This window comes from Rhinatrema bivittatum, chromosome 7 (genome assembly GCF_901001135.1).
Source record: "Rhinatrema bivittatum chromosome 7, aRhiBiv1.1, whole genome shotgun sequence".
Taxonomy (NCBI): Eukaryota; Metazoa; Chordata; class Amphibia; order Gymnophiona; family Rhinatrematidae; genus Rhinatrema; species Rhinatrema bivittatum.
Window position 1 is genome coordinate 229,361,950 of NC_042621.1, and position 14,035 is coordinate 229,375,984.

Sequence of the window (14,035 nt, forward strand, 5' to 3'; positions counted from 1 at the left end):
GTTCATACGCGGAGAGTTGGGCCACCGGAGACGTCACGGTAATGGGAACAGGCAGTGGTGGTCGAGGTTGCTTCCCATAGACCAACTGGAATGGGGTTGAGCCGGTGGCAGTAGAAGGGTGCGAGTTGAGGGTGAACTCGGCCCACGGGAGCAGGTTTGCCCAGTCATTTTGTTTATTGTTAACATAGATGCGAAGGAACTGCTTGAGCGTTTGATTTGTTCTCTCTGCCAGGCCATTGGTCTGCGGGTGGTATGCAGATGTATAATCCAAGGTAACATTGAATTTCTGGCAGAGTGCCCTCCAGAACCTCGTAGTAAATTGGGGTCCTCGGTCGGACAGGATGCTCTTGGGTAATCCATGGAGTCTGAAAATATGCTGGACAAATAACTGGGCTAGCTGGGGTGTGGAAGGCAACCCTGGGAGTGGTACAAAAAATGCCATTTTGCTGAATCGGTCGAAGACTACTCAGATGATGGTATTGCCACAGGACGAAGGTAGGTCGACCACGAAATCCATCAAGATGTGAGTCCAGGGTTCGGTAGACACTGGCAGGGGCTGGAGCAGGCCCGGTGATGACCCTGGGGCCCTCTTGTGACGGGCACACATGTGGCAAAATTCCACATATGAGCGGACATCTTTATTGACCTTGGGCCACCAATAGTATCGGCGAAGGGCGTGCAAGGTCCGCTGTTGGCCTGGTTGATCCGAACAGCGGGATTCATGGGCCCACGCCAGAACCTGTTTCCTCAGGTGAGGTGGTACAAAGGTTTTTCCAGGGGGAATAGTCATGGTGGCGGATAGCAGTACTCGCGATGGTTCGATTATGAATTGGGGGGAGTCAGGAGTATCTGTAGTCTCGAAGATTCGAGACAGCGCATCAGCCTTCAGGTTCTTGGTGGCTGGTCGATAACGCAGGACGAAATTGAATCTAGTAAATAATAGTGCCCAGCGAGCCTGTCGGGGGTTGAGGCATTGTGCCTGATGCAGGTATTCTAGATTTTTATGGTCTGTATAGACCGTGATCTGATGTTGGGCTCCTTCCAATCAAGGGCACCATTCTTCAAAGGCCATTTTGATGGCCAGGAACTCCTTATCGCCAATGGCGTAGTTTCATTCTGCGGGGGAGAATTGGCGAGAGAGGAAGGAGCAAGGGTGTAACGTGTGGTGGACTGAGATCTGACTAAGAATGGCTCCTACGCCTTCGGAGGATGCATCCATCTCAATAATGAATGGTCGTTGCGGGTCAGGATGATGAAGGCATGGCTGATGGAGGAACACCTCTTTAAGGCGGATGAAAGAGACTACAGCTCCAGGGGGCCAGTGCTTGGAGTCAGCACCTTTCTGGGTTAAGGCCGTGAGGAGTGCCACAATAGAAGCATAGTTGGTGATGAATGAACGGTAATAATTAGCGAAACCCAAAAATCGCTGAAGCGGTTTCAAGCCAGAGGGTTGGGGCCATTCTCGAATAGCCTTCAGTTTCTGGGGGTCCATGCGGAATCCCTCGCTGGAGACAATGTATCCCAAGAATGGGAGAGCTTCCCGCTCAAAGAGGCACTTCTCGAGCTTGGCGTAGAGTTGGTTTTCTCTTAATCGTTGTAGTACCTGGGTGACGTGTTGACGGTGAGCAGCGAGGGATTTGGAGAATATTAAAATGTCGTCGAGGTACACGATCTCACAGCAGTATAGCGAGTCTCGGAAGATTTCATTCATGGTATTTTGGAACACCTCTGGGGCGTTGCAGAGCCCAAATGGCATCACTAGGTACTCATAGTGGCCATCTCTGGTATTGAAGGCCGTTTTCCATTCGTCCCCATCCTTAATATGGATCAGGTTGTAGGCTCCTCGGAGGTCCAATTTGGTAAAGATTTTAGCGCCTTGAAGGCAGTCAAAAATCTCAGAGATTAGGGGTAGTGGACACCGGTCCTTAACTGTTATGGCATTCAGGCCCTGGTAGTCGATGTAAGGATGGAGAGTTCCATCCTTCTTCGCTACGAAAAAGAAACCAGACCCCGCTGGGTATGATGATTTGCGGATGATTCCCCTATCCAGATTTTCCTCGATGTAGCGAGACATGGCTTGAGTCTCCGAGGGCGAAAGGGCATAGGTGCGTCACCGAGGGGGTTCTGCGCCGGGAAAAAGTTTAATGGCACAGTCAAATGGTCGATGAGGCGGGAACGTCTCTGCCATCCGCTTGGAAAAGACATCAGTGTAAGTTGCGTAGGGTGTCGGCAGGCCCTGGAGGCTCGCAATGGCGGTCGAGCATTACACTAGAACTACCGGTTGGAGACAAGTGTCTTGACAAGTTGGCCCCATTGGACCAGTTGTAAGGTTTTCCAGTCGAACTGGGGCAATGTTTTTGAAGCCAGGGGAGCCCAGGACGATGGGGTGTATAGAACGTTCCAGAATGTGAAATGAAATCTGTTCGATGTGAAGAAGTCCAGTATGAACTTGGACGGCTTCCGTGAGGTGTGTCACCCACCCCGGGAGGGGCTCGCCCTGGATGGACAAAAGGACCAATGGAGCCTGGGCGCAAAGGTGTGGAATTTTTAAATGGTCCACTAAACTCCTCATGATAAAGTTTTCCCCGGCTCCCGAGTCCACCAGGGCTAAAGTATGGAATTCACGGTCCCCAGATGTCAGTGCCACTGGTAGAGTTAGTGGAGGTGCAGGTGATGTTAGGCCCAGGAAGAGTCCTCCTTCAGGTCCTAGGCCCGGAAGTTTCCCGGCCACACTGGGCATGCGGCTAGTCGGTGACCTGCAGCGCTGCAGTAGAGACAGAGTCCATCTCTTATTCATCTTCGACACTCCTGAGTGGAGAGCTTCCCTCGGCCCAGCTGCATGGGTTCTTCGGCTGGTGCTCGGGAGGCTCCTGGTTCATCTTTGGGGGAAGGTGAGCGTTGAGGGCGTCTAAAAGAATTCGAAGTTTTCTTGGTCATCTGGACCTCTTGGGAGCGTTCTTGATGGCATCTATCAATCCGTCCCGCCAGGTCGATGAGGAGTTCAAGGACCTAGGTAGCTCTCGACCCGTGAGTTCATCTTTAATCCTTGGACTGAGTCCCTGTAGGAAGATAGTTCTCAAGCAATCCGGGTCCCAACCAAGCTCTGAAGACAGGATCCGGAACTCAATGGCATACTCAGCAATCGTGCTCGAGCTCTGGCGCAGTTGGAGGAATTTGGGCCCGGTAGATATCTCCTGAGTGGGATCACCGAAACTCATTCAGAAAAGCTCCCAGAACTCTCTCAAATTACACAGCACGGGGTCATCTTGTTCCCACAGGGGGGAAGCCCAATCTAGGGCCTTCCCTTCGAGGAGAGAGAGAATGAAGGTTGTCTTAGTAGCGTCGTCGGGAAAAAGGGTCGGCTGCAGGCAAAAGTGCATATTGCACTGGTTGATGAAACCCCTGCAAGACCTTGGTTGCCCGGAAAAGTGTGGTAGTGTAGGCAGGCGAATCACCGAACGGGCCCCGGGAGCCATAGACGGAGATGGCAAGGTAGGTTTCATGGGCCCTAACGCCTCGAAGAGTTGGTTCAGATTCTCCACTGTGGAGACAAGAGCATCCAGGGTTTTTTGCTGGTCCATCATACGTTGGGCCATCTCGGGGATGGCCTGGCGGGCAGATGCCTCTGCTGGGTGACTTGTCAATCTGTTATGACCAGGAGAGATGTGAACCCTTGGACCGATGGGGAGTTGGTACGACCTGAGGAGATGGCTCCTCGCCCCCGTCGGGTGGCGAGGCGGAGTCGAAGTAGGAGCTGGCCGGATCTTCGCCGCTGGAAGCCCGCGGTCCCCCGGGAGGACCCGGGCCGCTGGGACTTAGGTGGACCTTTAAAGATGGACGGTCCGTCGAAGAAGTCCGAGGTCGAGTACCAAAGAGTCGCCGCTTGCCAGTCTGAAGTCACACACCGAAGAATCACCGCTTGCCAGTCCAAAGTCACACACCGAAGAATCACCGTATGCCAGTCTGAAGTCATACACCGAAGAATCGTTCAAGTAGAAGCAGGAACCAGGAACCCAAGGCACCAGGAGACTCACAGAAGTGAGCAGACTCGTTGCCAAGTCAAAGAGCGAGTGGAGGAAGTCTTCTTAAATACTTTCCTGTGCCTGGCCATCTGGAGCATGTGAAAGCAATTTAGTGGACAAAGTCCCTTTAAATCCCTTCAGGAGGCGCGGCCTCTCACCTAAGAGCAGGGCAGCCAGGCCGCACCCAGAAGCCTGCAGAGCGGCCCGATGCCGCGAAAGGGAGCCTGAGGGGTGTCTCCCCCGCCGGCAGGTCCCGCGGGGACCCGCTCCCGCAGCAGGGACGAGTAGGGAGAGCAGGAGGCAGGTTTCGGGGCGCCTCCCTGCCACTGCCGCGGTGGCGGCCCCGAAGCCATGAGCTGAGGTAGGGAGGCTTGGCCACGGGCGCTCGCGGCCGGGAACCACAACAATATGATACCGTAGTGAAGCACATCATCGATATAAGCATAGAATACAATTTTGTGGGACTTCCGGTGATGACGTCACCAGCGAGGAAGCCGGGTGACTGAGCTCCGCGTCCCCACCTCCGTTTTTCCCCCTCTAGCCCCCGAAAAACGCGGCGATTTTGTCCCGGCCTGCTGGGGGAGGACGCTGAGAGATCCCGGCCACCCGCGGTTTTGACCCTGATGCTGAATGCGAAGTGCCGGAAGCGGAGGTACCGGCTGCCTTCCCATCGCGTTAAAATGGCGGCCGCCACGAGGACCCGTTCGCAAACCCTGCTGCCCATACGGCCTCAACCCTGTGACCCGAGTGGTTGTGCTGTGAAGGGGCACATTTTGTGAGATTTACCCACTGAAAACCGCCGGTTTTGGGGAGCTGCGGGACCGGCACGAAGTGCAGAGACAACGGCAGCATGGCCAAGATGGCGCCCGGCAGTGTGAGTTTCCTAATGTACTGACTCCTGCATGCAGCACAGCGTTCGCTGCAAACCAACGGTCTTTTATTCTCCCATACCCTGATCTATTGTGAAGGGGGCACTGGTTATTGCAGATAGAGAACTCCACGGTGCAAGTCTTGCCTGCTCTATATTAATGCCATATTCGTTGGGGCATCGCTTTCTTTTTTGCTGTGGACTGTGCTGAGCTTGGAGCGGGGGACTGCGTCCCCCCCCCCCCGAAAATCTTGAGATTGGGGGAGCGTGGTATGCGCCCACGCCGGCCGCAACCCGTCATGGAGCGCCGCAGCCAGAAGCAAAGGATGGCGTCGGGGACCGAACACTCCACACAGCTGGCTTCGGTGTCTGAGGACGCGCTGCTGCAGATCTCCACGAGGGTGTCCGCGGCCCTGGACGACCGCCTGCTCAAATTACAATCTGCCATGGATGAAGTAAAGGCGGCTGTGGAGGGTCAGGCGCGGCGACTCGATGGAGTGGAGCAGTGTGTAGGTGACCAGGAGGATCGACTTGTGACCACGGAGAGGCAGGTCCAGGCGCTGACTACTCAGCAGGTGGTGATTCTCGAACGCCTTGAAGATCAAGAGAACCGAAACCGTCACAATAATTTAAAAATTGTGGGGTTGCCTGAAACTGTCCTAGACAAGGACTTGTATCAATTCTTGGAGGAATGGCTCCCTCAGCGCTTGGGACTTACCGCCCTGGTGGGGCACTTGCGCTGTGAGAGGGCGCACAGACTGGGCCCGCAACGGGAACCCGGAGGTAGGCCGCATCCTGTAATGGCGAGAATTCTCAACTGGCTGCACAAAGTCCAGATAATGCGGGAATTTCGAAAGTTATCTGCTTTGGAATATCAGGGTTCGTGCATTTTACTCTTCAATGATTTTTCAGCCACAGTGGCGGTGCAACGCAAGGCTATGGCTCCCACCTGTACCGAATTACACAAGCGAGGGATAACTTTCGCTCTGCTGTACCCAGCCAAGCTACGGGTCCATCACGCAAATAAAACAATGCTCCTCACATCCAAGGAGGAGGCATCACAATTCCTGGCGCTTTTACCGTCCAATGAGAACACCTGATAAGACACTGGTTCCTCGTCTCTGAAGTAGAAGTGAGGTTCCGGGCACCATGACATTTTTTCAGGATATCTCAATCGGATGCGGTTGATGGTCCCAATGCGCCTTAACTGCTGGCCTCTGAGTGAGGGATCGCAGCTTTGTTTGAAGAACAGTTATTGTGTCCTGCGTTCATAGCTTCCAGAATTTCACTGATGGGTTTAAGTGCTGGGAGACCATTTAGTTTCAATGTGCTTGTTGATCACTGTTACTTCTTGCTTTAACGGTTTATTTACACTGTTCCTACATGATTGGAATGTTGGGGGTTGGGGGGGGGAGGGGGGGTCGGAGGAGGCCTAGGGCACACCCTGTCAGCAGGAGGTGTCAGAGGTCTGTGCCTCTTGGAGCTGTTTGCATGTATGATACCTTGGATTGTGTGGTTGTGTGTGGGTTATGTTGACGTATGGCTGTGGGGGTGGGGAGTAGTAATGGGGGGGGCAGGGGGGAGGGAAGGGGAGGGTTAGGGGATGGATGTTCTGCAAAAGTTTTTGTGGCGGTAGCATTGGCTTTGTCCTATTATGATATGGAGCACCTCTTTTTCGATCCTGTGGCTCAGGCTGGGGAGTCATGGGTGACTACAGTAGCATTGGTGTGTACTGCCTGTCTGGGAGGGTGGGTCCTCCCTAACTCTTTTCGATGATGACAGTCAAATTCACTTCACTCAATGTGGACGAGATTCATTCCCCCATTAAACGGAAAAAGCTATTACAGCTTTTTCGACGGCTGGGGTCCCAAATAGTATTTATGCAAGAGACACACCTAACCACGGGGGAGCATGCTAAGTTGCAGCGCGAATGGGTGGGGAAATGCTTCTCATCCTCTTACTCATCCCGAAAACGGGGAGTAGCAATCTTAATTCATAAGCAAGTGCCCTTTCAGGCGGACAAAGTGTGGCAGGACGAGGAGGGGAGGTATGTTATAGTTCAGGGGCTGTGCCACCAGCAGCCAGTGGCTCTCTGTAATGTGTATGCTCCAAATGTATATTCACATGATTTCTTTGCTAGTTTGACGGGGATCCTGGCAGGGCTCTCCTCCTGTGCAGTAATTATGGGCGGGGATTTTAATATAGTACCAAATAAACAGGAAGATTGCAAACCCCCTAAAGCGGTCACACCTCATGACATCCGAATGGGCGCCAATTTTGTTAGCCAGGAGCTGGGACTTCTAGATGTCTGGAGGGCTCTGCACCCTGGAGAGCAAGATTACACTTTTTTTTCTCACCCCCACGGTTCTTACTCAAGATTAGACTATTTCTTGCTCTCTGATTTCTTGTTCCCCAGGGTGACTACAGCCACCATTGGAACTATATCTGTCTCTGATCATGAGCCGGTGTCAGTTGGTGTCACACTGGGAACCTTTCCTAAACCACCATTTTCTTGGCGAATGGCCCCTGGACTTATGTTAGATAAGCAATTTCATTGCTACTTGCAGACTCACTGGGATGAATATGTGCACCTCAATACCCTGCCGGAGACCTCGTCCACGGTCCTATGGGAGGTGGGTAAGGCGGTCATGAGAGGTTCAATAATAGCATATGTGGCAACACAAAATAAGAAACGCAATGCGGATATCTTGCATTTAACGACAGAACTTAAAAAGGCCCAAATGTCTCATATGCGAGCGATGTCGGACTCTAGTAAAAGGGAGGTTGCCAACATTCGGGAGACTTTAAATACTCTCTTGTACCAGCGGGCCACTAAATCCCTCCGCTATTATCAACTTCAACTATATAAACATGGCAACCGACCTGGTAAACTGCTGGCCAATCTAGTGCGCACCCGGAGGCCAAAGTCTCTCATTACGAGCGTAAAAGATAAGCAGGGCACCCACTTAACTTCACCGGCTGCGATTATGGACAGATTTTTAGAATACTATCAGAATCTATATGGGGAAAAACCCAGTCCTGTGGAGGCTGCGGCTGCATTCTTTCAGGGACTCCCTTGGCCGCAATTAACCACACCGCAATTGGAGATGTTGAATGCTCTTGTTAAAGAAAGTGAAGTACACGCCATTATCCATACCTTGAAATTGGGGAAGGCAGCGGGGCCCGACGGCCTCGGGCCCGAGTTTTATAAAATCCTGAAGTTCTCGCTTCTGCCCGTCCTGACTCCCTACTTTAATAACTTGCTTCAAGATAAGTCTTTAAATGATTTTGAGAATCAATCTACTATTGTGCTTATTCCTAAGCCTGGGAAGGATCCCCACGATGTAGGCTCCTACCGCCCTATTTCCTTGATAAATAGTGACTTAAAAATCTTTGCAGCTGTGCTGGCGGCTTGGCTGGCCCTTATACTACCCACATTGATACACCCAGACCAGACAGGTTTTATCAAGGGCAGACAGGGACTGAAGAATGTCCGCAGGCTCATTGCAGCACTTTGTTTCCATAGGCAGACAGATGCTCTAGTCTTGAGCTTAGATGCTGAGAAAGCATTTGACTCGCTTTCTTGGGACTACTTGTTCTGGAGCATGCGCCAGTATGGTTTGGTGGGTAACATAGTCACATGGTTAGAGGTTTTATATAGTAACCCTGGCGCACGCCTCATCATTAATGGTGCATTGACTACACCTTTTTCCCTACACTGTGGGGTGCATCAGGGTTGCCCCCTGTCCCCTTTACTTTTTGTGCTGGCCATTGAGTCCCTAGCGATTAAATTACGCTCAGACCCTGGATTTGCAGGCCTCCGCATAGGGCGGCATCAACTGAAGCTGGCGTTGTTCGCAGACATTATCCTGTTGTTTGTGGGCAGGCCCAAGCAAAGTGTCCCTGTGATTATCCAACACTTCTCCTCCTTCAAGGGGATTGCAGGTCTGACTATCAGTTATGCTAAATCTGAGGCCCTGGCGTTTACACCTGATACGGCACGGGATTGGGGTGACGGGTTTCCATTTGCATGGGCCTCGGATAAGTTAAAGTATTTAGGGGTCTGGATACCTAGGAATTTGACTGAGCTTTACGCCCTTAATATTAAGAATACGTTATCTGACTTGGGGGCCCAGCTGACTGCCTGGCATACACTACCGCTGTCCCTGTTTGGGCGATGTGCCCTGATTAAAATGACATTGGTACCAAAATTGCTATATAAGCTTCATATGTTGCCCTGCTGGCTATTGCGTGCTGATGTTTTGTGGTTACAACGCTCTTTTCAAAAATTTCTGTGGGCAGGGGGGAGGGCTCGGCTCAAGTATTCTGTATTATTACACTCTAAGGAGACGGGGGGATTGAATATGCCTGATATCCGACTGTATAACGCTTCATGCCAGCTTCGCTTTGTGGGGGAGTGGATATTGGACCAATACTCTTATTGTGAAGACAATTTGCTTATCAGTATGACGGCTCCGTGGTCTCCAGTGTATCTGATTCAAGCTGACACAGCCACCTACAGCACCCTGACTATCCCCAAGGAACTATTACATCCTTGTAGGCAAGCCTGGCGTTGGTTTCCTCAGCAGGAGGGTTTCCAGGGAATTGCTTCTTTGTTAATGCCGCTCTTGGGCAATAAGAAATTTCCACCTGGATTGGATTGCTGGGCGATTTTTCAAGGCTGGCTTCAAAAGGGACTGCCGTTCATCTTTCATTTTTATCTCCCGGATACTCCAGTGGTGCAGGACTTTGCAACTTTGGCTCGAGATTATGCGCTACCATCTAAACACTTCTTTGCATACCTCCAAGCTCGCCATTATCTCCAGTCGTTCAAGTGGACAGCGGATGAATTTCGTAAGGAGTCTAGCTTTGCCCAACGCTTCTTTGACACTGCTCTTCTACACAACTCCATAAGGGGATGGTGCGTATTGGGACAAAAGAACCACTCCCTCTGCCATTCCCTCCGCCATTGCAAAACCAATAGCAGAAATCATAAACTGCTCCATCACCTCCGGGAAAGTCCCCGACCCACTTAAACTTGCCATCGTGAAGCCACTACTAAAAAAACCCACCCTCGACCACAATGACCCTGCAAACTACAGGCCCATTTCCAATCTGCCTTTCATATCCAAAATCATGGAGAAAGTGGTTAACACGCAACTCACCGATTTCCTAGAAGAAAACAATATTTTACATCCCGCTCAATATGGCTTTCGTAAAGACCGAAGCACCGAAAAACTCCTACTTGCAATAACGGATACCATCCTCAAAGGCATGGACCACGGCCAATCATATTTACTTGCCCTTCTTGATATCTCAGCCGCCTTTGATACCGTGAACCATCAAATCCTAATATCACGCTTAGCGGAGATAGGCATCTCAAACACAGCCCTATCCTGGTTCTCCTCATACCTTGACCACCGAAAGTACATAGTCAAGCTTGATAATTTTGAATCCGCTCACATTCCCCTCACACAAGGCGTTCCCCAAGGCTCCTCTTTATCGTCCACCCTGTTCAATATATACTTACTCCCACTCTGCCACCTTCTCTCTAAACTAGGACTAAAATTCTTCTTATATGCAGACGACGTACAAATACTTATTCCCATTCAGAAATCCATCAATGAAACCCTCCAGTACTGGGAAATATGTCTGAAATCCATCAATTCTCTCCTCTCCAATCTACACCTAGCACTCAACGCCTCTAAAACTGAAATCCTCATCCTAGCAAATCAACCAATCGACTCAATCCACCAAATGATTCAAAACGCCTCACAAGCTCACACACTGCCGCCCAGTGTCAGAGATTTAGGAGTCTCCCTAGACAATCAACTAAGCTTCAAACCTCACATTAAATCACTTCTAAAAGGGGGCTTCTATAAACTTCAAATCCTCAAAAAACTGAAGCCCCTCCTCCACGCCCACGACTTCCGCACTGTTATGCAAACCACCATACTATCTAAACTCGACTATTGCAACTCCCTTCTCTTAGGCCTCCCAGCCTCCACCATTAAACCCCTTCAAATCCTTCAAAATGCTATGGCAAGAATCTTAACAAACACCAGAAAGACTGACCATATTACTCCCATACTCCAAGACCTCCATTGGCTCCCCATCACCTTCCGTTCCCAATACAAAACACTTACCATCCTCCATAACACATTATACAATAACAATTCACCCTGGCTTGAAGATATGCCACAATTCCGCCAAGCTAATCGCCCCACTAGAAACTCCCTTGCTGGCACTCTCCAAACCCCCTCACTTAAAATTGGACACCTTACCACCACCAGGGATAGAGCCTTCTCCATTGCGGGCCCCACCCTCTGGAATTCCCTTCCTGCCAAACTCCGCCTAGAACCGTCCCTGAGCCATTTCAAAAAAGGAATCAAGACATGGCTCTTTAAACAGGCATACCCCAATTCCTCTCAATCCTAATCATTGTCCTCCTTGAACCACCTTAGCTCCCGCTCAGCCTATCTACCTTCTCCCTGACCTCCCCTATACCTTCCCTGTACCCTGTACCCAGTACCCCCCCGTGCTCCCTCCCCTAGCACCCCTCAGCCTCCTCCTACCCTGCCCTTTCACCCCCTAGCAATCTCTCCCTGAAAGTACCCTTGCTCTAATGTACCCCTGTTCCCTCTACCCCCCCCGCTCCTTTTCCCTTCTCGCTCCCTCCCTCTCTACTCCCCCCTGCACCAGCATTTAACTGTACATACGTGCACTTGCCTCCTTCATACTGTAAATAAGTTTCATATGCTAAGTTCTTAAGTGCACATGCCTCCTTAACATTGTTTATAAGTTCACTTGCATATCTAATCCTAACATGAATGCAAAAAGTTGTAACTCTGCTCGTTGACTCTCTTCACTTGTACTTTTGTATATTATCCAGTTAGCCCTTTTTCCTCGTTCATTGTAATTTCCTTTCTCAGTTACTTGTAAACCGACATGATGTGTCCTACGAATGCCGGTATAAAAAAAGTGTTAAATAAATAAATAAATAAACAACCTCACCATCTGAACGCCCTGGCGGAGTACTGGACGGAAGCCTGGGGGCGGTCTATTTCTTATGCGGACATTCTTACGTGTTTTAAAACTATGACCGCCACTGTGCCCGACCTTACCCTGTGGGAACTGCAATTCCAGATCCTACATCATATTGTCTGTGATGACGTTCGACGTTACCGTATGGGCCGTTTACCCTCACCAATGCGTTAAATGCGGTGCTGCGCCTGGCACTTTGGCTCACCGGCTGTTTCAGTGCCCGACTCTTCGAACATTCTGGGATGGCGTCTTGTCGCATGTGGCTTGCTGCACTAGTTCCCATATTCTGTGGTCGGGGAGGCTGTTGCTGTCTGGGTTACGCGGCAATATTACCCCGCACACTGCTGCTGCTGGACTTTTTGGCCGCACCGCTATCCTGTTAGCCTGCCAGATGATATTGGCTTTATGGATTGACCCCACGACACAACCTCCGTTGAGAGCTTGGTACTCTAAACTTGCGTCAACTATGCAGCTGGCACGACTGGATACTATTTCAACGGGCCGCACTTTGGATGCTACTTCTACAGCTCATTGGACTGCCTGTTTTGCCTTACTCCCTCTGGATACACAAACCCAACTCTTAAACACTGGATATCATACTACGTGGACATAACCGTGATTACCCCAATGCCTTTAGGTTCACAAGTTTGCTGGGACTGTGCCATATTTTCTCTTTCAGATTTATTGTTAATGTACACGCTTGATTCCATTGCTGCTTGTTCTTAAAACAACATCCCCTGGGGGGGGGGGGGGGGGGAAGGGTGTTAGAGGGAGGATGTATGGGTGGAAGTGTGAGTGTGCTTGTGGTGGGTGTCCTGTGAATTGAGTGGGGGGAGTTGTATACACTGAGAAAAGAAGGGGCGTGTGCGCGGCTGCAGCACTTGCATTGTTAACTGTACAACAGTTTCTGTTGAGCCATGTTTCTCTTATATTCTTATTTCTGGTTGGCATGGATTGCCTCTATTGAGGCTGATGTAGCTGTAGACGCACGTTCCTTAATAAAAATGATTTTGAAAAAAAAAAATACAATTTTGTATTTTATTTCCTTCAAACTCACATCCATATTATATTTCTGTAATAAGTGAAAGCAGGACTGAATCTTTGACGTTGACACATCACTCTCCAAAGCTTTTGCCAGTAAGCACTAAGCAATTCTAAATTTGACATAGTAAGCTTCTGTTTGCAGAATTTGTGCCAACTGGCTATGGCATTCCGCTCCTCACTCAATTCCTGAATAGCTGAAAACAAGACACTCTCTTTGTCCAACAACTCTTATGTTCAATGTAATGATTGTAGATAGTGCCTCGATTGAAGAAAAGCAAAGAATTGAGAGTTGGGTAGATCAAATTGCATGCGCAGGGTTGTAAAAGACTGACACCTAGCAGAGTCTTCATCCAATAGGTGCCCCAGATCTGAAAAATATGTGTAATCTATTTTCTATTGAAACAGGGGCCAGTGTCTTATGTGATGACTCTGGAAAATGTTGACTACTTTCTGTGGAATCCAATGAATGGACAGTGCTATAAACAGTTTGATATATTTTGTCCTTTGCGTTGTGTGGACTGCTTAATCAATGAAGAAAATGTAAGTATGATATTTGGAACCAAACCCAAAACTATAGGAACTCAGCAATAATTTGATATGTGCTTTGGGGAAAAAAAATTTGATAAGTACAACAAAAAAGGATAGAACATTGATTTAACCGAAAAAAAAATCATGATGTACTAACTGTGATTGAGCTTTACACCTAGATAGAAGCTAAAAAAAAAAAAAAAAAAGAGTGAAAATGCATAAATATTAAAGAACTGATTAAAACTCGACTTTTTGTGCTATTAAAAGATAAATATTAAATTGGTACCTGAGATACAGGGAAAATAAAAGGACTTGCCAGCCGTCAGAGTAAATGTTTGTGGCAAAGGCAGATCTTGAATTCAGATGCCATAGTTCTCAAACCACTATGCTAATCACTGAGTTATATTCTCATCCAATTATTGATCAATTTCAAACAAAACTATGCTTATGTAAAAATCTTTATTGACTAAAACTCATGGAATGATGTGATCTAAAATTTGGGAGAAAAAAAATAATTTAGCAAAATATA

General features: G+C 49.3%; 1 protein-coding gene across 1 annotated transcript in view; it reads left to right on the forward strand.

Annotated features, from left to right (window-relative positions):
- Positions 1 to 14,035, forward strand: part of CC2D2B (coiled-coil and C2 domain containing 2B) — a 250,369-nt gene that overhangs the window by 158,233 nt on the left and 78,101 nt on the right. Inside the window, exon 9 of the mRNA XM_029609947.1 lies at positions 13,384 to 13,518. Coding sequence (XP_029465807.1) covers positions 13,384 to 13,518 — 135 coding nt within the window. The remainder of the gene's footprint in view (positions 1 to 13,383; positions 13,519 to 14,035) is intronic.